This window comes from Haliotis rubra, unplaced genomic scaffold (assembly GCF_003918875.1).
Source record: "Haliotis rubra isolate DU_JTF1 unplaced genomic scaffold, ASM391887v1 Scf265, whole genome shotgun sequence".
Classification (NCBI taxonomy): Eukaryota; Metazoa; Mollusca; class Gastropoda; order Lepetellida; family Haliotidae; genus Haliotis; species Haliotis rubra.
This window is the reverse complement of record NW_025766725.1, coordinates 373894-401015: the sequence shown is the minus strand read 5'-3', so window position 1 is coordinate 401015 and position 27122 is coordinate 373894. Positions and strand designations below refer to the sequence as shown.

At 40.6% G+C, this 27122-nt stretch overlaps 1 protein-coding gene across 3 annotated transcripts; it reads left to right on the top strand.

Moving 5' to 3' along the window:
- The first annotated feature begins 96 nt into the window (after nt 1-96).
- LOC124280328 (DNA ligase 3-like) lies at nt 97-26177 on the top strand. 3 transcript variants are annotated; one of them, XR_006899652.1, is made up of 13 exons: nt 97-200; nt 2457-2963; nt 6553-6681; nt 7392-7498; nt 7767-7811; nt 8578-8664; nt 14454-14533; nt 14847-14924; nt 17653-17770; nt 22057-22219; nt 23539-23651; nt 25431-25500; nt 26022-26177. XR_006899652.1 is itself a non-coding variant. In XM_046716230.1 (10 exons), the coding sequence occupies exons 2-10, from the start codon at nt 2666-2668 to the stop codon at nt 22192-22194; spliced, it is 1080 nt and encodes a 359-aa protein (XP_046572186.1). In that variant the 5' UTR covers nt 97-200; nt 2457-2665; the 3' UTR covers nt 22195-22381. The 3 variants fall into 3 exon arrangements, 1 of the variants encoding a protein (XP_046572186.1); XR_006899653.1 differs by having other exon boundaries at nt 22060-22219; nt 26022-26138; XM_046716230.1 differs by lacking the exons at nt 23539-23651; nt 25431-25500; nt 26022-26177 and having other exon boundaries at nt 22057-22381.
- Nucleotides 26178-27122: the final 945 nt, after the last annotated feature.

Below are 27122 nucleotides of genomic sequence, written 5' to 3'. Positions count from 1 at the left end.
AGTTCCAGCGGATTCGCTGTGTCGTTTCAACAACGAAGCTGCTATTTCACGGAGGGCGTGGTCGTGTTCAAACGCGGAAATATGCTAGTATCAGCGTTTTGATTGGTCGACCTGATGAAATCATTGACAGACATGGTATGTGATAGACGTTTAAGACGATTCACCGATGCAGTATTCTCAACGAACCAGGCCTGCTTGAGGTGAGATCTCAAATGTCATGCAGTGACCGTTCTCTTGTGCAATCGAACCTGTTCCTATAGTAACGATGTCTCGTGCCACAAGTACCAGTGGGCCGGTGTATACATTTGACACGTACGTCATACTCCAGACTACCTGTCTAAAATATTGTGTTCTTCCGTAGCATCAACTTTAAACAAACCCATGCCTCCTCATATTTAATCGAATCTATGCCCCATCAAAGTGTTGGCATGCAGGGGACATGGGTAACCCCAGACTTGCAAATCGAAGCGCACACGTACCGCTGTACTTCTTTCTGAATGAAATAGGATTATTGGCGCATGCGCAGAGTATGTAAACAAGTACATTCTTAGACTACAAAATGTTGATCTCGAAGTGATTTTAGGACTGCTTTTCTTCGTAAGTACGCAAAACAAACACATGACAGTTGGGTAGGTGGACAGATAAATCATTTCTGGGTTGATAGGTATATGAATTAAGATAAGTATACTGCTGCTGTAAAACTATCGGCGGTGCGTACCTAACGAATCCCCCCACTGAAACCCCCATAGATTCAAGCTCTTGTTCCTGACGACGCAGGTTCACGATTGTGCTTCTAAAGAGGTTAGTCTGTCTCACAGTCCCTGAACCGCATTATGTACCCTACTGCCTAGCCCTCCCTTCAATGCTAAAGGTGTAAATGAAGCAAGTCTCGATTGTCTCAGGTTCAGGATCTCCCAACTTACTGGGGCTCCTTTTCAATTTTAAAAGGATTTTTTGTTACTATCAAAATTATATATATTCAGCCCAATATGTTGCTACTGATGTACTACTATTTGATGAGCCACGACCTGACAAATGACCCCAATTTGCAGATATGGGAACGCGTTCCAGAACATTCCATGTGAAAAATGAGGGAAACAGGTTGTTGTCTAAAACTTGAAAAGTTCAATTTCGTGTGAATCATGTTTTGATTGTTATCTCATACTAAGTATGTGTACAATTTGCCCATGCTTCCCTAACTTGGACATGTTAAATTAATTAAAATCTGCAAACATTCAAAAATTGACTCGCGTCTGTTTCATACACCAATATCCTGTTAAGTTACCCAAACCTAAATGATAACACAACAAAGCAATCCATGCTTGCACTTTAGTCAGCCATGATGGTACAACTACCCGGATGCCGGGAGCAGTCCTTGCATTCACAAAAATACTCATAAGGGAGTAATCATTATATTGCAACAGCGTTGAGATGGTGACTTGCTGAACTCAATCACTGCTGTACGAGACACGTGTTAAACAGAAGCGGTATTCAGTTCACGCCACGGTCAGCATGTATTGCATGTGCTTAATCTCCAGTCTACCTGTAGCAACCAAGAGTATTCGTCTAGATTCCCAGCCCCGCCTACTTGTCACAAACACGTGTACAGCGCAGGCTCATCTAGTACGAGTCAATCAGTAAAAGTGGCGTAAATCATACTCACTTTGTGTAGGAGGAAAGTCAGTGACTGACTGACTGAGTTTGGTTTTACGCCGCTTTTAGCAATATTCCAGCAACATCACGGCGGGGGACACCAGAAATGGGCTTCACACACTGTACCCATGTGGGGATTCGAACCTGGGTCTTCGGCGTGACGAGCCAACGCTTTAACCACTAGGCTACCCCACCGCCCCGGGAGGAAAGTGAGGAGTAGTGAGTGAGTATGGGTTTATGCAACTTTTAGCAATATTCCAGCAATATCATGGCAGGGGGACATCAGAAATTGGCTTCACACATTGTGTCCATGTGGGGAATCCAACCCAGGTCTTCAGTGTGACGAGCGGACGCTTTAACTATTAGGCTACCCAACGGCTGCCCCAGAGTAGTGAAGGTCTTACATATTCAACACTTGAACATGGTATGGTGCTCACAGACCTGGAAACGAGTGGAATGAACAGGTATTGGAACCCATGACTCTAGGTTTCTGGCCTCAACAGTTGACACTGTGTATAGCTGCACCTTATAGCACTGTGCCACCCATCCTCCCAAAGGTTTAGGGGCGGTGGAGTAGCCTGATGGTTAAAGCATTCGCTCGTCACGCCGAAGACCCGGGTTCAATTCCCCACATGGGTACAATGTGTGAAGCTCATTTCTGGTGTCCCCCGCCGTGATATTGCTGGAATATTGCTAAAAGCGGTGTAAAACCGATCTCACTCACTCACCCAAAGGTTTACATAGGGCTCAGTTCCATAAAAATATCCAGCAAATATCAGTTTCTCTTTTTTCCCTTTTTTCAGATGAAGACTGAGTGAATGATCAGAAGACAATCCATGATCCGTTTCATCGTCTGAGTCACAGCAACCTTCACAGCAGAATCCTGCCATGTTGCTTGGACCATGCATCAGTTTTCAATTTCAGATTCAGCAGCAATAAACCTGTACTGAAACCGTTCGTCTCATTTCACCTAGACACAGATGAAGTTTTGATATTCTGTTCTGACTTCACCATGACTGAACTTGGTTTCAATGTCAGCTATGCATTATCTGCTCGATCAATTTGTCGACATTGCCGCAAGTATATTGACAAGAAAGCATTACGAATAGGTCAGTCTATTCCCAACCATTATGATGAAGATAATCGGGGGTGGGATAACTTGATATATTATTACCATGCTGTGTGCATGTTTAAGAAGTTCGACCAGGACAAACCAAAGGACATGAAGATCAAGTCTCCCGATGATATCAGCTATGGGTTCGATAACTTAAAACAGGAAGATAAGAAGACCATTCTGGAACTCATTAATGGTGAGTAGTGTTGGGAATTGGTTAAAATCTCATAATTGATGATTGATTCGTTACAAGCGACCAGTCATCGAAAATAATTGGTTAGCGTCATTTATCAATTTTTTCCCACCGCATGTAATCGCGGTGGGATATAATCGTCGCCTAAATCCGGTCTGTCCGTCCGTCATTCACCCGTCAGTAATCATTTTGTTTCCGGAGCATAACTCAAAGACCGTTCGATATTTTTTAACCAAAATTGGTAGATATGTCAAACATAACCTAAGGTGGTGCCTTTTGCTATTTACAGATTATTGTCATTTTTATTTTTCTCGGTTTCCATGGAAACGTTTTGGACTTAGTCTTAAAGAAGGGTGGAAGCCGTTTCGAGAGCATAACTCAAGAACCGTTCAGTATTTCTCAACAAAACTTGGTAGATATATCAAACAGATCCTAAAGTGGTGCCTTTTGCTATTTACAGATTTTTGGCATTTTTATTTTTCCCGGTTTCCATGGAAACGATTCGGACTTAGTCCCAAAAGTGAGGGGTGGGCTTCGTTTCCGGAGCATAACTCAAGAACCGTTCAATATTGTTCAACAAAACTTGGTAGATATATGAAACAGAACCTTGAGTGGTGCCTTTTGGTATTTGCAGATTTTTGTCATTTTTATTTTTCCCAGTTTCCATGGAAACATTTTGGACTTAGTCTCAAAAAGTAAGGATTGCTTTCGTTTCCGGAGCATAACTCAAGAACCGTTCAGTATTTCTCAACAAAACTTGGTAGATATATCAAACAGATCCTAAAGTGGTGCCTTTTGCTATTTGCAGATTTTTGGCATTTTTATTTTTCCCAGTTTCCATGGAAACATTTTGGACTTAGTCTCAAAAAGTAAGGATTGCTTTCGTTTCCGGAGCATAACTCAAGAACCGTTCAGTATTTCTCAACAAAACTTGGTAGATATATCAAACAGATCCTAAAGTGGTGCCTTTTGCTATTTGCAGATTTTTGGCATTTTTATTTTTTCCCGGTTTCCATGGAAACGATTCAGACTTAGTCTCAAAAGTGAGGGGTGGGCTTCGTTTCCGGAGCACAACTCGAAAACTTCTCAATGTCTTTCAGCAAAACTTGGCAGATATGTGAGGCAGATCCCAAAGTGGTGCCTTTTGCTACTTACAGATTTTTGGCATTTTTATTTTTCCCGGTTTCCATGGAAACGATTCGGACTTAGTCCCAAAAGTGAGGGTGGGCTTTTTTCGGAGCATAACTCAAGAACTATTCAATATTGTTCAACAAAACTTGGTAGATATATGAAACAGAACCTTGAGTGGTGCCTTTTGGTATTTGCAGATTTTTGTCATTTTATTTTTCCCGGTTTCCATGGAAACATTTTGGACTTAGTCTCAAAAAAGTAAGGATTGCTTTCATTTCTGGAGCATAACTCAAGAACCGTTCAATATTGTTCAACAAAACATAGTAGATATATCAAACAGATCCTAAAGTTGTGCCTTTTGCTATTTGCAGATTTTGGCATTTTTATTTTTCCCGGTTTCCATGGAAACGATTCAGACTTAGTCCCAAAAGTGAGGGTGGGCTTCTTTTCGGAGCACAACTCGAAAACTTCTTAATATCTTTCAGCAAAACTTGGCAGATATGTGAGGCAGATGCTATTTGCAGATATTTGTGATTTATTATTTTCTCAGTTTCCATGGAAACAATTTGGACTTAGTCTAAAATCAAGCTGGACTTTAAGTAACTGTCAGATGATTTGTTCTTTCAAAGATGTGGGGGCGGGGGATATGTCATCTCCTGATGACTCTTGTTTCTATATGTCTGTTAATGCAAAAAAAATAAAGAAAAAACATGTAGTTCTTTCAGTTTTTTTGCAAATTGCACAAAATGCATTTAAAAATTGTAAGTCTTTAAAGGATGACTAGTATGTTCTTTAAGACCAGTTCAATCCTGACTTGGAATGACCTTGTAGTGCTTATGAAATGTAACAAACAAAACCAACCTTGTCCAATATATTGTTAATGCAAACAAGTGTTCCAAAATTGTTTGTGTTCGATTATGAGAAAACATGATCGATTGCTTGGTTGTTTAGTTTTTGCGACCAATCTTCGATTATTTCAATTAATCGGACCACCACTAGGGGTGAGTCCTGTTGTATATCATGGTTCATGGTTCAAGACATATTTGTGTGATAACCCATTTGTTTTGGTTTTTTTATTGAGATTTTTTATTGATACTTAAAAATATCGGTGATGGGAAGAATTATTTATGATTATCAATATAAACATTGTGTGATTGACATGATAAAATGTAGTTTTAATTTACACAATGTATGCACAGTTTACATCACTATTCATGGGCCACCTCTATGCTATGTTTAGTATGCGGTTTTTGTTAGTAACCCCTGAATGTTTCACTACTTATTACTAGGGCTGCAACGATTCGGTTCGATTCATCGAACATCGAATCTGACACCTCAGTTTCGAGTTTCGATAACCATTGTGACTACATGTATTTCGATTCGATATTTGAATACCTATTTTAATTATTTCCACACATCGAGAACGGAATTTTGACTCCAACTCGAGCAGTTTCGAGCACTGAAAAAAGGCAAAACGTGATTGGTTGACATCGAACTAATTATCCAACGAGAATTGTTGTTAGTAGACATCGCCAAGTTGACGATGGATTTCACGCTAAAAAACCTGACTCTGAGAGTTAAATGAAATCTGATGTTTTTACTTGTATGAAGAATTGAATCGAATTGAAAATGATTGAATCAAGACTCCAATATCGAAAATCAAAACGATTTCGCGCGGTTTTTTTCATCATGCGTTATTTTTCAACTTTATAAGTTGAATTTGCATTTTTGATGATTTGTTTCGGTAAGTCTATACCGAAAGGTAATCAGAATCTGCAAAGTTGTGTTTTACGTTGCATGTGACCTTTAATATAGGTAGGCAGGCTGTACAAAGGATATTCTCAGCTTCATAAATATCATTCATTGTATCAATATCAATACCAAGTTCTTCAATGATATGTTTGTCATTAGTACAAAAGTCCTTCAGATTACTTGTCCTTGCATTAAAGTCTCCCATAAGCAAAAGGTAATCACTTTTACTTTGCATGTGTAAAACTGATTGCTCCAGAACAGGGTACATATCCTCTGTAGCATATTTTGAGCTTTCAGAGGGTCAGTATACGATTCCAAAATACAAATCATTTTCAGTGTTAAGCAAATCTTTAGATATGGTATACCATATAACATATTCACATTCATCATTCACTCATGAAATGAAGTCCGAATACAACTTTCTAACAGCTAACCCAATACTACCAGATTTCCTTATGAATCTTGATCGGTGGTGAAGATACAATTCATAGCCATCAATTTCTAGTTCCTCCAGTGAATCTGTTTTTGTTTCTTGTAAACAGTTCCTTACACAAGCTCTGATACTCACCCACTCACTCACCCATCCACTCATTTAGAAACTCACTCGCTACAGTTCCTTACAGAAGCTCTGATACTCACCCACTCACTCACTTGCTACAGTTCCTCATACAAACTTTGATACTAACTGACATGCCTCACCAAATTTCAGATGCTAATGTGAAGTGGGACAACTTATTCCGACAGTTCCGTTGTCTCTGTGCAAAGTTATCTGACGAAGACACGGGTGCTGGCAAGACGGCCATCGTGTCGGACTTCCTCAAGAAGGGAAATGCCGGCAGTAAGTTGATACAGATTATCCTAACTGTTCTCAAGACATTATGGTTTAGACACTCCTGTTTTGTCCCTTGTAATTATGTCATTAACCGATGGGTAATCATGTATAGTTTTTGACCTTTTATCAGGTAAGTGGTTCATGTTTTGTGGATCAGTTTTGATTATTTTCTAATTCATCATTCAGGTAAATATATTTGTAATTTATATTTTACCAAACCTGCATTTCTTTAGCTCAACTGCATGACAAAAAACATGACAAACTAACAGAAATTTTCTGAATATGTAAAGGAAAACCAATTTTTCAAATGGTCAAATGTTGTAGACATACCTTGTGTGTGCAAGTTACTAATTTTCACCAACTGTCGGCTCTGTCTTGTTAGGGACGAAGGGGTAGCCCAGTGGTTAAAGCGTTCGCTCGTGACGTGGAAGACCCGGGTTCTATTTCCCACGTGGGTAAAATGTCTGAAGCCTATTTGGGCGTCCCCGTCATGATATTGCTTAAAGCGGCGAAAAAACTAATGAAATGCCAGGTTAGATTAATAGATTAGGTACTTCCTAATTTAATTTGGACCCAAGCATTTTTGCCGAGGTTTCATGTATATAAATTAGAGATATCTCATGGTGACAAATTACTTACAATACACATTGCCATTGCTATACATGGCTTTGTTGTCAGTTTCAACTCACTCACTCTACAATTCCTAACACTTGCAGCTGGCTTCAAGGGCGATGTCTATCTGTTGATGAAGTTCTTGTTGCCTGGTGTTGTCAAGACCGTGTATAACCTCAACGACAAAGACCTTATCAAGTTATTCAGTCAGGTTGGTAAATGTTTTTAAGATTTGACAAGGTTATGTACACCGGACCCTTTAATATGAAGAGAGAGCCTTTACAGAGCTGTTGTGGTTCTTCTTTACGATTCGGATCAGTCATCTTTTTAAATGTGTTGTAAATGTTGTGGTTAGATTAAACATGTATGATTTGTAAAACTATTGTGATACTGACTCCAAGTGAATTAGAAAATTTAATGATGGATCAATGTAAATAATGGCCGATAGTGTCGTGTTTACAAAATTATTTTGTCTGCAGATATTCGGTACAAATCTTAAAGCAATGGAAGAGGATCTAGAGCAGGTATGTGTTTTAGTGTTTGATTTAGTTTCAGTGTGTTCAGTGATGGACAGCCAGGAGGAGCTAGGAGCAGGGTTCTTTTATCTACTGTGGTTTGAAATTGGAGGTAGTCTTGTTAACTGTTATCTGTAACTGTAGTCCTTGTGGTGTTAAGCAATACTTCCTCACTCACTCACTGTAGTTATTGATTGGCTACCAAAGTTGTAGTTATGGTGACACTGTTAATTACAAATTGCATAAAACCTAGAGGACAAACCTGATATGTAATTATGTTTAGCATAAACTCGATGATTGTTGGTGGAGTGAGTGAGTGAGTTCAGTTTTACACCACACTTAGCAATATTCCAGCTATATGTCGGGGGTCTGTAAATAATCGAGTCTGGACCAGACGATCCATTATTGAATTGAGTGAAATACCTGAGTTTACACTTATTTTGACCAGTCAGTGTGATCAGAATCAAACATTCTTTGGTGTCATGGTGGAATTATGTATACACTGAAATGTGTCGACCATTGAGGACAACTCCATACTCTTTATTTACATTTTTTACTCCATGCACATTGTGTATGTAAGGGGGCAGTGGGGTAGCCTAGTGGTTAAAGCATCTGCTCATCACGCCGAAGACCCAGGTACGATTCCCCACATGGGTACAATATGTGAAGCCCATTTCTGGTGTCCCCAGCCATGATAATTGCTGGAATATTGCTAAAAGTGGCTTAAAACTAAACTCACTCACTTGTGTCTGTAAGTCGGTGTGTTTCTGTACAGGGTGATGTGTCGGAAACAGTCAGGGTGTGTTTTGATAAAAGCAAAACAGTGACACCATTGAAGAAGAGTGCCCTTACCTTACAAGAGGTGAGTGAAATATTCTGTATCATTTCTATCAGCCGAGTCATGACAGGAAGTGTGTGCTGGAGCGTTGTTGGATCCATGCAGAGCATAGGGATCGACAAACTGGGAGATTTGGACGGGTGACTGCACTGGGCAGTTTGTCTCATAAGAATAGACATACATGTACAAGAAAATATAGGTTGTGTCTTGTTATACTATCGGTTGGGGTTGCTCCTATTTTTATAGGGCTTTTGAAGAATGGCCACTTGACTTTAGTCCTTCCCAACAATGAAGCACATGTACCACATGATGTTAGGGCTCTCCGCGAGTACTTTCGGTACTTTCGCCTAGGGCGAGTCAGACTCGTAAAGCAGGACTCGAGGACTCGCAGGGGAGATACCTCTAAACATCTCATGCAATCAAAATGGATGATCGTGAGAGAAAAATCCAATGTCTGGGCGCATTTTTATCTTGATTTAGTGGCCAAAATACAAAATGCCGTCTTTGTGGCGTTTCCCTTAGTTACGCAAGCATTTGTCCTGTAAGCACCCACAATAAGCACTGTAGACAGAAAAACAGCTGAACAAGCAAAGCTGGGGCAGTTTGGTAAGTTTGATAGCAAAAGTCGCAAGCCTGTTGACAGGAAATGGTATGAAGGTATTACGCCAAAAATGCAATGCTTATGCGTTAAGGATATCGACCATTAAGTCTTGTTTAAAGGGGAGGGTTTCAGGGCTTTCTGTGAACCATTGAACCCAAATTACCAGGTCCCATGTACTAGCGACAATTCACAACTACCTCATAAAGTCAGGTATGAAGTTTGCAAGGAGAACAAAATATCAGTACCCAAAACAGTACCTGCCGTTGCCCTAACTACGGACGCGTGGACAAGCCGTAGCCACTCACGGCTGTATCACTGTCCCTGCCCACTATACCTATGTTTGAACAACTTGTTTTCTACATAGATATTCAGTCGTTCTTATCCAGCGTATTTCAGTGTTACATATTCAACAATCAACACATACATACGCATTCAAAATAACATTCACACTTGGAGACCTATATCCTTAATAGTGAAAATCTTAATCACAATGAATAACATTGACGTGATCTCCGTTCAGCAGAGTTTCGGAAGAAGAAATACAGCGTAGTGTTACTTAATAAATGGTTAGCCTTTAGTTTGAAACCAAACCGTTTTCACTATAAGAAGTCTCAAATAAACATCAATCCTGTTTTACATATTCTTTAAGTTCCATAGTCGATCCATCTTTACAAGATACTAGTATCTAATGCAGTACCAATCAATGACTGCTTTATCTATGTATCTTCCAGCTTTGAAACCGTGATTAAGGTTAATTGATTATGTGACTTATCGTCCAGGTGAATGTTTAAAAGTTGCTAATATGTCATAACTGCAACGACATATTAATATTAGATAATCTTGAAAGCGCGCAGTCAAACTTAAAACCAAAAGAAAAGAGAAGTAGATTGATTGGTTTCTTTTCCCGGACACATCCAATCATATTACAGCATTTACAGGCGTAATAAAGGTATCACCGCCCAGCTCATGAATATTAATCACATAATTGATCGCGTAGAACTGGGTCACAGTGACACTTACGTTGCCTTCACATTCTGTTTGCAAATAAAAAGGTAATAGATACTTCCATTGACATTGAATATCAATTGCTTTATTCAGGAACGTTTGGATTCACATATACATGTTGCATTATTCATAGATTGGAAGTTGGAACAGCTACGCGTATGCTTGAATGTTGGTTTCAGATAAGCATCCAAATTGTCGGGTACTCTGGTCCGAGTCGGGTCTGACACCTCGAGTACTCGAGTCCCAAATTTTGGACTCGTGAGAGCCCTACATGATGTGTTGCCTAAGACAAGTGACTTGCTCATAATATATATTTGTTCAAACCGCTGTATATGGGTACCCGGTGGGATGAGATGGTAATCATTTGTTAACCTTGCCTCACAGGCAGCTTGGTTGTGTATACTTTCCAAGCAGATGAGACTGATCTATTAACCAGGGTTGAAAAGGCTATGTAATATGATATTCTCGCTTTCAATATAGACATCCCATCATCACAGGCCCTCGTGTCTTTGCGAGGTTAAAGATTAAGAAAAATAATATTTTGAGATGACCCCCGACTCGAAATGCCTCACAGTACAATACAATATGACAAGGCCGGACACTTCGGTGTACCCCACCCGCCTGCATTGCTGATCACTACGCTACCATCGCATGCAATCGAATAAAACTTAATGTAATCATAATCATGGATGATTGGCCTATCGATCACCACTCATGACACCTACCAATTCTTTATTGTAACTTCTGCAAGTCGACTGAAACCCGAGTTTGACCCTCAACTAAACGATCTTGACACAAATGGATGACGATATGTCCGGACAAAATGGGGTGTGGTCGAAGCAAGCCCTCTGGTTGGTTGATGCTTGTGAAGGTGACATTTACAACTGATACTTTCTTTTGAGAAGTCATTGCTCGAAAAATATTATACATTAAGCAGTCGATGAAAGGAAAAATTCCATCGAATATACAAAGAATGTGCAGATTTGCAAGCGTTGACCAATCAGAGGGCTTGCTTCGACCACACCACCATTTTGTCCGGACATATCGTCATCCATTTGTGGATGCGATGGTAGCGTAGCGATCGGCAAAGCAGGCGGGTGGGGTACACCGAAGTGTCCGGCCTTGTCATCATGTATTGTACTGTTTGGCATTTCGAGTCGGGGGTCATCTCAAATTTTTTATATTTTTTCAAAATCTTTAATCCTCACAAAGACGCGAGGGCCTGTGCCCATCATATCAGAATCATGGGTGTAACCCTTTCGGCAAGTCTCTGATATTTAGTAATTCTAGATTACTGCTGTTTCTGAATATGAAAAAAGGTGTTTTATCAAGAAAATTTAAGGACTGTCCTTTCCATATTCATTTCAGATGCCAGTCTACTGATCATGACGATGGAGTATGTTTGTGTTATGTAAAAGCAAAGCCTGGTGCATGCTCAAAGCACTAGTTTCTCAGCACCTTGTATTGATCAATGAACAATTAAATTTCTTTCTCAGCTTCCAAATATGAAGCCTTTTCAACATGCTAGCAAGTTTTTCTAGTTCTGGTCATCTTTTCACAAATTATTTGAAGCTGAAATCTAAATGCACTATGATCTACTATGTTCTAAATTCTCCTAGATATGAACAATGTATGTCGTTTGTGGTATGCTTATAATCTGAAATATCTTTTGTCTACTATACATATGGTGAAAGAGATTTACTGATGCCAACCTGCTTGATGTATGTGCATATCTGTGTGAACTTAAAATACCTACAGTGGAAATCTGATAAGTAAAATTTCAAGGGACTCGCCAATATTGTTTACTTATCAGGTATTTTACTTATCCAAACTTATAAAAACCTGCAAATGACAACCATATGCATGTATATGTACGCATATGTAACAATGAACAACATATCAGGGCTGGCCTCCAGTTGTCAGTGTATTGTCAACTGCTTGACGCCAGCGAGCTGTAAGTAGGATGTTTGTTTGACTGGAGACTGACACGACTGCCCCTCATGTCGGATTATGTGGTGATCGCTAATTTAGTTATCCAGTCTTTTTTGTTAAGTAATTTACTTCCAGGGACCGTGAGAAGACGTTTAGTTAAGCGGTATTGTTTACTTATCCGAGTTTAGTTAACCAGACTCTAATAGTGATAATTAATGAAGAAATTTGCTGGGACAAAAGAAAAGTGTTTATTTATCAGGTCTGTTTAGTTAAGCGGTCTTTGCTTAGGTGGTTTCCGCTGTATCCGTATTGTATGTTTACCAATTAATTGAAAGGAAAGATATGTACATCTTCACATATATATGACTATATTATTAATGTTGTAAAGTGGGAAAAAATGGGAAAAAATCTTTCTCAGCTCCCTGGGAAATATACAACCCAAGCTGCCGGTGAGGTAGAAGGTTACAGAAGTCTTACAGTCTCATCATCCTAGGTGATCAATTACTGTTATTTCACCTGACCTATGAATGGCAGATTCTGATTGGCTGACACACATTCTGCTATTTTCAATGTCCCCTGCTAACATGTAGGGTGCATTTCTCTTGTTCCCCTTGTTAGCCGAGGTGTTCGCATTAATGACTCAAATCCCCCTTTATTATCCCACCGGCATTTAATGCGGTGGGATATAGTCGTCGCCTCGTCCGTCCGTCCGTCCGTCCGTCCGTAATCATTTTGTTTCCGGAGCATAACTCAAAGACCGTTCAATATTTTTCAACAAAACTTGGTAGATATGTCAAACATAACCTAAGGTGGTGCCTTTTGCTATTTACAGATTATTGTCATTTTGATTTTTCTCGGTGTCCATGGAAACGTTTTGGACTTAGTCTTAAAGAAGGGTGGGCTTCGTTTCCGGAGCATAACTCAAAAACGGTTCAATATTTTTCAACAAGACTTAGTAGATATATCAAACAGATCCTAAAGTTGTGCCTTTTGCTATTTACAGATTTTTGGCATTTTTATTTTTATCCCGGTTTCCATGGAAACGATTCGGACTTAGTCCCAAAAGTGAGGGGTGGGCTTTTTTCGGAGCAGAACTCAAGAACCGTTCAATATTTTTCAACAAAACTTGGTAGATATATCAAACAGAACCTTAAGTGGTGCCTTTTGCTATTTGCAGATTTTTGGCATTTTAATTTTTCCTGGTTTCCATGGAAACATTTTGGACTTAGTCTCAAAAAGTAAGGATTGCTTTCGTTTCCGGAGCACAACTCAAAAACCGTATAATATTTTTCAACAAAACTTACTAGATATATCAAACAGATCGTAAAGTTGTGCCTTTTGCTATTTGCAGATTTTTGGCATTTTTATTTTTCCCGGTTTCCATGGAAACGATTCGGACTTAGTCCCAAAAGTGAGGGGTGGGCTTCGTTTCCGGAGCACAACTCGAAAACTTCTCAATATCTTTCAGCAAAACTTGGCAGATATGTGAGGCAGATGCCAAAGTGGTGCCTTTTGCTATTTGGCAGAATTTTGGCATATTTATTTTTCCCGATTTTCATGGAAACGATTCGGACTTAATCCCAAAGGGAGGGTGGGCTTCGTTTCCGGAGTATAACTCAAGAACCGTTCAATATATTTCAACAAAACTTGGTAGATATATCAAACAGAACCTTAAGTGGTGCCTTTTGCTATTTGCAGATTTTTGGCATTTTTATTTTTCCCGGTTTCCATGGAAACGATTCGGACTTAGTCCCAAAAGGAGGGGTGGGTTTCGTTTCCGGAGCACAACTCAAAAACTTCTCAATATCTTTCAGCAAAACTTGGCAGATATGTGAGGCAGATCTTGAAGTGGTGCCTTTTGCTATTTGCAGATTTTTGTGATTTATTTTTTTCTCAGTTTCCATGGAAACAATTCGGACTTAGTCTCAAAAGGGAGGGGTAGGTTTTGTTTCCGGAGCACAACGCGAAAACTTCTTAATATCTTTCAGCAAAACTTGGCAGATATGTGAGTCAGATCTTGAAGTGGTGCCTTTTGCTATTTGCAGATTTTTGTCATTTATTTTTTTCATGATTTCCATGGAAACGATTTGCACTTAGTCTAAAATCAAGCTGGACTTTAAGTAACTGTCAGATGATTTGTTCTTTCAAAGATGTGGGGGCCGGGGGGATATGTCATCTTCTGATGACTCTTGTTTATGTAGCCTCCATTAATTATGGAAGTTTAAATGTGTCGTTATACTCAGCTTTGCATGACTGTAGTCATCTTGTGTTTCAGGCAGACGACCTCCTGACTTCTTTGTCTCAAGTCACCAAGGAGAGTGAACAATGCAAGATGCTCACAAAAATTGTTGCAAGGTGATTTGAGATATATTGTTTGGGAGATGTAAACCCATGGGCATCAAACCATTGCTGGTCATCCATGTTTTCTGAACAGTCTTTGATCCAACAATTACTAAACAGACTCTGATCCAACATTTACTAAACTGACTCTGATCCAACATTTACTAAACAGACTCTGATCCAACATTTACTAAACAGACTCTGATCCAACATTTACTAAGCAGACACAAATTTAACATTCACTAAACAGACACAGATCCAACAGTTACCCAAAAGACAGTGCCTTCATTCATTCCAGTGAGGTTGAATATGGGCTTGTTTGTTTCAGATGTACCAGCAATGATCTGATGATGGTGGTTCGCTTCATCACACATGACCTTGGCATCAACGCAAAGGCAAAATATATGTAAGTTATATCCTACTTGACTGACCAGTTCATCATGTCTACAGTATATCATTATATATACCCTAGACCCATTCACAAGCAAAACTTTGTATTGGAAGTAACATCTCTGTTATTATCAACTTTGCACTTTCTCTCATTGAAACATTAGGAGTAATGGTTAAAGCCATCACTTGTCATGCCAAAGGCCTGGGTTCAGTTCCCACAAGGGTCCAGTGTGTAAAGCCAGTTTCTTGTGTCTCCTGTCGTGATGTTCCTGACAGTGGCATAAAGCAATACTCTCACACTTCTGGGTGAGGTCCTCATTTGTAGGGGCAGTGGGGTAGCCTAGTGGTTAAAGCGTTCGCTCATCACGCCGAAGGCCCGGGTTCGATTCCCCACATGGGTACAACTTGTGAAGCCCATTTCTGGTGTCCCCCGCCATGATATTGCTGGAATATTGCTAAAACCGGCGTAAAACCATACTCAGCCAGCCAGCCTCATTTGTAATCATGGCCCATCAAAATAGCAAGCCCTAGTATAGTGAAAGGCAAATGTTATGGATATCAACTGTTTGTTTATTGTATGTCGCAACGCTTCTGGGCCATTCCTTGCCCCTTTGTCAGATGAATTGTCACAATTCACAATTCACAATTCACCTGACGAAGGGGTAAGGAATAACACAGAAACGTTCTAACATACAATAAAGAAGAAGTTGTCATCCATAATATTTGCCTTTTACTTGAAACCAACCAACTTCTAAATGCCTCTCAAGAACCTCCAGCCCGATTATGTTTTCTCTTATCTGAAGATGATCAAAATGGAAACTTTAGCAGAAAAGATTATATCAAGAGAAGTGACGAGTATTATAGAGATGAAGGTCTGACGCACTCCCAATTGTATAGAGACATGCCCAACAAGGGGAGACAACTACTGCTGCTTGTTTCAATAATGCGGGGGGGATATAGTCAGCGCCTCGTCTGTCTGTCTGTCTGTCCGTCCGTCCGTCCGTAATCATTTTGTTTCCGGAGCATAACTCAAAGACCGTTTGATATTTTTCAACAAAAATTGGTAGATATGTCAAACACAACCTAAGGTGGTGCCTTTTGCTATTTACAGATAATTGTCATTTTGATTTTTCTCGGTGTCCATGGAAACATTTTGGACTTAGTCTTAAAGAGGGGTGGGCTTCGTTTCCGGAGCATAACTAAAAACCGTTAAATATTTTTCAACAAAACTTGGTAGATATATCAAACAGAACCTTAAGTGGTGCCTTTTGCTATTTGCAGATTTTTGGCATTTTTATTTTTCTTGGTTTCCATGGAAACGATTCGGACTTAGTCTCAAAAACGAGGGATTGGTTTCATTTCCGGAGCACAACTCGAAAACCGTTCAATATCTTTCATCAAAACGTTGTAGATATATCAAACAGGACCTAATGTGGTGCCTTTTGCTATTCACAGACTTTTGGCATTTTTATTTTTTCCGGTTTCCATGGAAGCGATTCGGACTTTAAGTAATTGTCAGATGGGGGGGGGGGATATGTCATCTTCTGATGACTCTTGTTTTAATCATGCAAAAGCAGTCAAATTTGATTGGATGGCCGTGATCACAAAGCAAAGCATAAAGGCCCAGGGTGTTATCATAATAGATTTGTAATAATTCAAACTTGTATATATTTGCCTCAAATGGAAAGAAATTCAGATCTATCCTGACCAAATGATTTAGAAAGTTGTAAATGTAGTGTTAGCTTAGGTTTTGATATGTTTCATAAGGAGTTGGGATCATTTTTATCCCCATAGCGCTGTTTTGCGGGGGTATTAAAATGGACTCGATCCGTCGTCCGTCCGATCAGTCCGTCAGTCCGTCCGTCCGTGCACATTTGTCTTTTTCGAACAGAACTCTAAAACCGTTCAATATTTCTTCACCAAACTTGGCACATAGATAGATCTGGTGGTGTACTGGTGCCTTTTGGTAGTTTTGGAATTCTGAATAAAATATTTTTAGCGTTTCCATGGCAACAAGTTCGACTTAGACTGAAATTGGTGGTAGTGCTCTTTTCCGGAGCAGAACTCTAAAACCGTTCAATATTTCTTCACCAAACTTGGCACATAGATAGATCTGGTGGTGTACTGGTGCCTTTTGGTAGTTTGGGAATTCTGAATAACATATTTTTGACGTTTCCATGGCAACAAGTTTGACTTAGCCTGAAATTGTGGTAGTGCTCTTTTCCGGAGCAGAACTCTAAAACTGTTCACTATTTCTTCACCAAACTTGGCACATAGATAGATCTGGTGGTGTACTGGTGCCTTTTGGTAGTTTTGGAATTCTGAATAAAATATTTTTGGCGTTTCCATGGCAACAAGTTTGACTTAGCCTGAAATTGTAGTAGTGCTCTTTTCCGAAGCAGAACTCTAAAACCGTTCAATGTTTCTTCACCAAACTTGGCACATAGATTGGTCTGGTGGTGTACTGGTGCCTTTTGGTAGTTTTGGAATTCTGAATAAAATATTTTTGGCATTTCCATGGCAACAAGTTTGACTGAAATTGGTGATAGTGCTGCTTTCTGGAGCAGAACTTTAAAAACCTTTCAATACTCTCCTTCCACTTTTTCTATATACACACCTAAATATTTCTATATACACACCTAAATATTTGACATAATCATAACTTCGTAGACATAATCATGAAGAGTATTTTGCCATTCTTGGGGATATTGATGACTTTGTCTTCTTTTTATTTTTGATTACAGTTTAAGAGGTCTTCACCCTGATGCTTACGAAGCATTCCAGGTCTCTCAAAACCTGAAGGACGTCGTGGAGAGGGTTCAGTCTAACACATTACATCACATGCCAGGCATGGAGAAGAAGGTGAGACGGTCACTCATTACAATATTTCAAACATTGTTGTTTTCTCACACTTATTATGTTGTCAGTCTCCCATGTTCCCATGTTGTCAGTCTCCCATATTTCCCATGTTGTCAGTCTCCCATACTTCCCATGTTGTCAGTCTCCCATATTTCCCATGTTGTCAGTCTCCCATACTTCCCATGTTGTCAGTCTCCCATATTTCCCATGTTGTCAGTCTCCCATACTTCCCATGTTGTCAGTCTCCCATATTTCCCATGTTGTCAGTCTCCCATACTTCCCATGTTGTCAGTCTCCCATATTTCCCATGTTGTCAGTCTCCCATACTTCCCATGTTGTCAGTCTCCCATACTTCCCATGTTGTCAGTCTCCTGTACTTCCCATGTTGTCAGTCTCCCATACTTCCCATGTTGTCAGTCTCCCATATTTCCCATGTTGTCAGTCTCCCATACTTCCCATGTTGTCCAGTCTCCCATATTTCCCATGTTGTCAGTCTCCCTGTACTCTCCCATGTTGTCAGTCTCCCATACTTCCCATGTTTTCAGTCTCCAGTCTCCCTGTCCCATGTTGTCAGTCTCCCATACTTCCCATGTTGTCAGTCTCCCATGTACTTCTCATGTTGTCAGTCTCCCCATCCTATATTTCCCATGTTGTCAGTCTCCCATACTTCCCATGTTGTCAGTCTCCCATATTTCCATGTTGTCAGTCTCCTGTACTTCCCATGTTGTCAGTCTCCCATATTCCCATACTTCCCATGTTGTCAGTCTCCCATACTTCCCATGTTGTCTCCCCATCTTCCCATGTTGTCAGTCTCCCATATTTCCCATGTTGTCAGTCTCCTGTATTCCCATGTTGTCAGTCTCCCATACTTCCCATGTTGTCAGTCTCCTGTACTTCCCATGTTGTCAGTCTCCCCATACTTCCCATGTTGTCAGTCTCCCATACTTCCCATGTTGGTGTTCCCATAATTTCATGTCTCCTCATACTTCCTATGTTGTCAGTCTCCATATACTTCCCATGTTGTCAGTCTCCTGTACTTCCCATGTTGTCAGTCTCCCATACTTCCCATGTTGTCAGTCTCCATACTTCCTGTTGTCAGTCTCCACTTCCCATGTTGTCAGTCTCCATATTCCCATGTTGTCAGTCTCCCATACTTCCTATGTTGTCAGTCTCCCATACTTCCCATGTTGTCAGTCTCCCATACTTCCCATGTTGTCAGTCTCCATACTTCCCATGTTGTCAGTCTCCCTGTACTTCCCATGTTGTCAGTCTCCCATCTCCCATGTTTCCATCCCATACTTCCCATTTGTCAGTCTCCCATACTTCCCATGTTGTCAGTCTCCATACTTCCCATGTTGTCAGTCTCCATACTTCCCATGTTGTCAGTCTCCCCATTCTTCTTTCCATGTTGTCAGTCTCCCATACTTCCCATGTTGTCAGTTCCCAGATGTCCCATGTTGTCAGTCCCCATATTCCCATGTTGTCAGTCTCCCATACTTCCTATGTTGTCAGTCTCCCATACTTCCCATGTTGTCAGTCTCCCATTCCTTCCCATGTTGTCAGTCTCCTGTACTTCCTATGTTGTCAGTCTCCTGTACTTCCTATGTTGTCAGTCTCCTACTTCCTATGTTGTCAGTCTCCATCCTTCCTATGTTGTCAGTCTCCCATACTTCCCATGTTGTCAGTCTCCCCATACTTCCCTATGTTGTCAGTCTCCATACTTCCTATGTTGTCAGTCTCCCATACTTCCTATGTTGTCAGTCTCCTGTACTCCCCATGTTGTCAGTCTCCTGTTGTACTTCCATGTTGTCCCATGTCTCCCATACTTCCCATGTTGTCAGTCTCCCATACTTCTGCTATGTTGTCCGTCTCCTTTACCATCTCCTGTACTTCCATGTTGTCAGTCTCCTGTTCCATAGGTGTCCAGTCTCCCATGTTTCCTTCTCCTCCTCCCATACTTCCTATGTTGTCAGTCTCCCATACTTCCTATGTTGTCAGTCTCCCATACTTCCTCATGTTGTCAGTCTCCCATGTTTCCTATGTTGTCAGTCCTCCTGTACTCCCCATTGTCAGTCTCCCATGTTGTCAGTCTCCCATACTTCCCATGTTGTCCAGTCTCCCATACTTCCTATGTTGTCAGTCTCCTCCATGCTTCCTATGTTGTCAGTCTCCATACTTCCTATGTTGTCAGTCTCCATACTTCTCCTATCCATGTTGTCAGTCTCCATGTTCCCATGTTGTCAGTCTCCCATACTTCCCATGTTGTCAGTCTCCCATACTTCCCATGTTGTCAGTCTCCCATACTTCCATGTTGTCAGTCTCCTGTACTTCCCCTGTTGTCAGTCCCCATACTTCCTATGTTGTCAGTCTCCATACTTCCCATGTTGTCAGTCTCCCATACTTCCCATGTTGTCAGTCTCCCATACTTCCTGTGTTGTCAGTCTCCCCATACTTCCCATGTTGTCAGTCTCCCATACTTCCCATGTTGTCAGTCTCCCATACTTCCCATGTTGTCAGTCTCCCATACTTCCCATGTTGTCAGTCTCCTGTACTTCCCATGTTGTCAGTCTCCCATACTTCCCATGTTGTCAGTCTCCCATACTTCCCATGTTGTCAGTCTCCCATCCCTATGTTGTCAGTCTCCATACTTCCCATGTTGTCAGTCTCCCATACTTCCCATGTTGTCAGTCTCCTGTACTTCCCATGTTGTCAGTCTCCCATACTTCCCATGTTGTCAGTCTCCCATATACTTCCCATGTTGTCAGTCTCCTATATACTTCCTATGTTGTCAGTCAGTCTCCCATGTTGTCAGTCTTCCCATGTTGTCAGTCTCCCATACTTCCCATGTTGTCAGTCTCCATGCTTCCCATGTTGTCAGTCTCCTGTACTTCCCATGTTGTCAGTCTCCCATACTTCCTATGTTGTCAGTCTCCCATACTTCCCATGTTGTCAGTCTCCCATACTTCCCATGTTGTCTCCCTCCATGTCTTCCCATGTTGTCAGTCTCCCATGCTTCCCATGTTGTCAGTCTCCCATACTTCCCATGTTGTCAGTCTCCTATACTTCCCCTATGTTGTCAGTCTCCCATACTTCCCATGTTGTCAGTCTCCCATACTTCCCATGTTGTCAGTCTCCCATACTTCCCATGTTGTCTCCCATACTCTCCATGTTGTCAGTCTCCCATACTCCCATGTTGTCAGTCTCCCATGTTGTCAGTTCCTTACTTCCCATGTTGTCAGTCTCCCATACTTCCCATGTTGTCAGTCTCCATTCCCATGTTGTCAGTCTCCCATACTTCCCATGTTGTCAGTCTCCCATACTTCCCATGTTGTCAGTCTCCTGTACTTCCCATGTTGTCAGTCTCCCATATTCAGTTCCCATGTTGTCAGTCTCCCATACTTCCCATGTTGTCAGTCTCCCATACTTCCCATGTTGTCAGTCTCCCATACTTCCCATGTTGTCAGTCTCCATCTTCCCATGTTGTCAGTCTCCATACCCCATGTTGTCAGTCTCCCATACTTCCCATGTTGTCAGTCTCCCATATTTCTCCCATGTTGTCAGTCTCCCATACTTCCCATGTTGTCAGTCTCCCATACTTCCCATGTTGTCAGTCTTCCCATGTTGTCAGTCTCCCATGTTTGTCAGTCTCCCATACTTCCCATGTTGTCTTCCCATGTTGTCAGTCTCCCATACTTCCCATGTTGTCAGTCTCCCATACTTCCCATGTTGTCAGTCTCCCATACTTCCCATGTTGTCAGTCTCCCATACTTCCCATGTTGTCAGTCTCCCATACTTCCCATGTTGTCAGTCTCCTGTACTTCCCATGTTGTCAGTCTCCCTGCTTCCCATGTTGTCAGTCTCCCATGTACCAGCCATGTTGTCAGTCCCATGTTGTCAGTCTCCCATACTTCCCATGTTGTCAGTCTCCTGTACTTCCCATGTTGTCAGTCTCCCATACTTCCCATGTTGTCAGTCTCCCATACTTCCCATGTTGTCAGTCTCCCATACTTCCCATGTTGTCAGTCTCCTGTACTTCCCATGTTGTCAGTCTCCTGTACTTCCCATGTTGTCAGTCTCCCATACTTCCCATGTTGTCAGTCTCCTTACTTCCCATGTTGTCAGTCTCCCATACTTCCCATGTTGTCAGTCTCCTGTACTTCCCATGTTGTCAGTCTCCCATACTTCCCATGTTGTCAGTCTCCCATACTTCCAACATCAGTTTCCCATACGTCCTATATTGTCAGTCTCCCTTTTCTTGTGGCTCATACCTACTTTTCTACTGATTGAAGGAGAAGACTGACAAAAAGACTGGACACGATCACAGTAAAAGTGATGGCGCAAAGCAAGGCAGCAGTGGCAGTAGTGACAGCGTGGATGTTGGCGTCTCCAAGAAGAAAACACCGGTCAAGAGACCGACAGAGGGATGAAGGGCAGACAACTCCTTCCAAAAAGGTGACCAAACTACTGACCATTTAATCCAGTAATAGTTATGACCCAGAAACTAGGTATCAGACGAATGTGATGGAGGAAGCTACATGGTGTCTTACATCTGTATGTAATTGTGGACATGTAATCACATACAAAGTCTCATTCAGTAGATAATGACTCACCTGGGATGAATGGTCTGTATGTTCGCAGAGCTCCAGATAAGATTTAGCTCATGTGGGTACTGTACCCACTGTATTATTTTGGAGTGGGTATTATGAATGTTGAGTGGGTATTTCAATTTCCGTTACCCACTGCTTTCAAATATGTGCGTATTTCAGTCACTTTACTCACCTAAAGGTTACGTCATTGAGTAAGTTTACTAAGCAGGTATGTTCTGCCTTATGTCATACCTAATCAAAACCAACTTAAATATAAAGGAAATCATGCATCCTATACTGACAGTACAACACTTGCCCTATACTAACAGTACAACTTGATAGCAATCGATGTCATTTTCATTACGCAAGCGATTTTTATAAATATATCCCGTACGCATTTGTTTTAAACTGTTTGCGTATCTAACATTTTAAATGCGTAATTGGTACGCAACAATTATTTTTCAATGCGTAAATGGGAATTTTCAATGCGTATTTTACCCGGATACGCAGCTTATCTGGGTCTCTGATGTTCGCATGGCGTAACACTTCCTCATCCAACTGCCACCATCCACTCAACCAGGTCGAATAGTCCATACTTTTCCATGGCGGATTTTAGTCTCTGATGTCTGATCTGCTCCTGTCTCGGCCAGAGATCCTGAATCAGTGATGACCCATGGCTGAATGTAAAAGGGGCACTGGGATAGCCAATAGTTAGAGCATTGACTCATCATGTAAAATGATTTCCATTAAATTTGCAGTAAAGATTAAAATCTTCACAATAAATAATGTTTGTGCTCATACGCCAACAGAAAGAAAATGTATTGGTGTGGGTGTGTATGTGTGTGTCTGTGTACATACCTGTATGTAGATGTCTGCAAACTACAGATGCAAAGTCAATAATATTGAAGACATTGATTCATTTCCCTGCATGACTGTAGGATGTAGCATGTGATTTGCAAAACCATGTGCACACCATATAGCGATGAATGAATGAAAGAACTGCTGTTTCTTTCTGTTCAGCAGAGCCCATTTCTGGTGTCCCCCTACTGTGATATTGCTGGAATATTGCTAAAAGTGGTGTAAAATTAAACTCACTCACTCACTGTTCAGCATAGAAACGTTTTGCCTCTAGACTGATCCCTCGTGTCTGATGAGAAGTCAATCCTCATGTCCACTGTATTTCAGTGCAAGACAGCACCATCAGCCTGCCCTTCCATGTCCAACATCTTCACAGACTGCAAGATATTCCTGCCTGTAACCACAGACAAGTTCCAGGAGCTCAAGCAGTATATAATAGAGTATCCTTTACTTCAGAGCTCAAGCAGTATATAATAGAGTATCCTTTACTTCAGAGCTCAAGCAGTATATAATAGAGTATCCTTTACTTCAGAGCTCAAGCAGTATATAATAGAGTATCCTTTACTTCAGAGCTCAAGCAGTATATAATAGAGTATCCTTTACTTCAGAGCTCAAGCAGTATATAATAGAGCATCCTTTACTTCAGAGCTCAAGCAGTATATAATAGAGTATCCTTTACTTCAGAGCTCAAGCAGTATATATAATAGAGTATCCTTTACTTCAGAGCTCAAGCAGTATATAATAGAGTATCCTTTACTTCAGAGCTCAAGCAGTATATAATAGAGCATCCTTTTACTTCAGAGCTCAAGCAGTATATAATAGAGCATCCTTTACTTCAGAGCTCAAGCAGTATATAATAGAGCATCCTTTACTTCAGAGCTCAAGCAGTATATAATAGAGCATCCTTTACTTCAGAGCTCAAGCAGTATATAATAGAGCATCCTTTACTTCAGAGCTCAAGCAGTATATAATAGAGTATCCTTTACTTCAGAGCTCAAGCAGTATATTATAGAGTATCCTTTACTTCAGAGCTCAAGCAGTATATAATAGAGTATCCTTTACTTCAGAGCTCAAGCAGTATATAATAGAGTATCCTTTACTTCAGAGCTCAAGCAGTATATTATAGAGTATCCTTTACTTCAGAGCTCAAGCAGTATATAATAGAGTATCCTTTACTTCAGAGCTCAAGCAGTATATAATAGAGTATCCTTTACTTCAGAGCTCAAGCAGTATATAATAGAGTATCCTTTACTTCAGAGTCAGGTCTTTACGGGTTCGAACACTGTTCCTGATGCTGGTGGAGAAGTGACTTATTTTCGAAAGCTAGTGAAAAAGATGGTTATAATGATGGCAGGTTCAATGTACTCTCCTCTGTGAATGACCTTTGTAGGGTTTTACATGACGCAGAAATGTGCGTCCAATATGCACAAATGTATAGAATAAATGCAGAAAAATACGTAATTGAGTGGAATAATCTGCCCCAAGAACTCAAAGACTCTCAAACGTTGTCATCCTTTAAATCCTTACTAAAAACTTTCCACTTCCGCCAAGCTTTCCCTGTTTGATAATATCAAACCATGTTTGTGTGCTTTGAGCATCCTTATGTTTGGAAATAGCGCTATATAAATGCACTATTATTATTATTATTATGTTTTACAGATTAAAGATAATATGCAGCAGAGAGGGTTCGGGTGATCCTGGCACAGTCAGGCAGGTAAGGCTCATCATCAGCTCAGGGCCCTTGCCCCCTCTACACGCAGCCCAGACAGCGAATGGGACTTCTCCCAGAAAAACGCTGCCTAGTCGAACCCACCAAGAACTTTCCGAGAATATTATTATTATTATTATTATTATTATTATACTGTGTCCCATGGGATGCATGATAATATTCATTGTTCAAATAATATAAAGTTCTTGTAATTACAGTAATCATTAAATCTTACAGTACAGTCTGCTACATCACGCTACAGGACCCCATGTATTTCATGTAAGGTCCCTTGAAATTAGTAAGTGGGGCTCCTATGGACCAATGTACCCCTAATTTTGTTGGTCAAGGTAACACCCTGCCTTTGTATAAACATTAAATCATTACTGTAGTTAGTAGAACAGAAGCACATGTAATATTTCGACCCACATTAAACATACATGTCCTGATTCAGATTATATTTTCCTGGAACATGTTGTTCTGTTGATTTTGAGGATACCTTAACTGTCGTTAGTTTTGACGGGGAAGTTTTGGACGAGACCAGCAAGGGATCAGCTACACATATTGTCTCTTCTAAAGGAAAGGTAAGTCAATGTGTCTGTATGATTATAACTAACACAAGACACTGTGAAATCACCTGAAGAACCAGAGGCAATCTCATGCAATATATAGAGCCTATAGGGGCAGTGGGGTAGCCTAGTGGTTAAAGCGTTCGCTCGTGATGAGGAAAACAGGAATTTGATTCCCCACATGGGCACAATGTGTTAAGCCCTTTTCTGGGGTCCCCCACCTTGATATTGTTGAAATATTGCTAACTCACTCACTAACACAATTTATAGAGCCTATGTCATCATTCCAACAAACTTAGAAAGTATATAATGAGATATAATGACATTAGCCTGGAAACTATATCATTGTAAACCTGAAATATTGACATCTTCCCTTTCTGACAACCACTGTTTTTTCTAGCCTGGCATATAAGATTCCACCCTGTCCACTCACACATTCCCCAGTCTAATGTGGTCTACATGTGGACTAATGAGATAATCATAATGTTCATTGCTCTAAATGTTCCCAACCTCTCACTTGTGGGTTTCCATTCCAGATTAGAACCGGTAGTAGCAAGGCCAAGGTCGTGACCCCTGACTGGCTGTGGCAGTCAATCAAAAAGAAACAGCTTGCATCTACTGAGGAGTTCAAGCCCTGAACTTGACATTCAGACTTTTATCATGGTTTACATACTAAAAAACCTTGGCAATACCAGTGTAGGAAAGATGTAGAAAATCTAGCCTGTCCACAGGACTGGCTGGTCAAATTTTTTACCAGTCCTGCCAAAATCTAGCCTGTCCTCCAAATATAAATAAAACACCATTTCAAGACTTAAAACTGGTTTGTTTTATTGTAAGATATCATTTACATGCGCAATTTATCTGTTTTATTATTCTAGTATCCCTCGGCAGTAAATATTCAAAAAGGTTATAATCATTATATATATGTCATTGGTTTTCTAAAACTGACCCGACATGAGGACGGACTAGATTTATTTTTAACCCGTCCTCCACAAAATTCACCCGTCTCGGACGTTGGGACGGGCTATCTTTCCTATACTGGCAATACGTGTTGTCGTTGGTGTTTACTCTTAAGACATATGCAATGGATTCACATGAAGGATCGGTGTAAATATAATACAATTAGGTACGGTGCACTTGGTAGCAGGAACAACATACATAATCATTTTTGTGCAATTTTTAATTAGTTTTTTTACCCACCAATGATTACACTAGACTTTGTTCTAAAGATTATAGGAAGAATAGAGTTGCCTCCCTTGGGCACACTAGCAACCTATGCTTGCGTGTCAAATTCCTGTTGACTGTGATTACATTGGTGATACATGACAATGACATATTGTGCATGCACATATATGTACTCATGCTCCATTGAATTTGACCACTGTGTTAGTATCATGTGTGTCATTCTCAAATGAAACAAGGCAATACTCTGAAAGAAAGGAATCTCTGATGCATAATAGCCGTCAACTATGGCAAATACTCAGCCTTTTTTATTACAATTTTGATGAAATTTTGAATGTTGAGTGAGTGAGTGAATATAGTGTTATGCCGCTTTTAGCAATATTCCAGCAGAATCAGGGCGGGGGACACCAGAAATGGGCTTCACACATTGTACTCGTGGGGAATCGAACCCTGGC

Coding starts and splice junctions, on each gene's coding strand:
- LOC124280328 (XM_046716230.1), top strand. CDS start 2,666: ATGACTGAACTTGGTTTCAATGTCAGCTATGCATTATCTGCTCGATCA. Junction 14,925..17,652: donor AACGCAAAGGCAAAATATAT/GTAAGTTATATC, acceptor TTTTGATTACAG/TTTAAGAGGTCTTCACCCTG. Junction 17,771..22,056: donor TGCCAGGCATGGAGAAGAAG/GTGAGACGGTCA, acceptor TACTGATTGAAG/GAGAAGACTGACAAAAAGAC.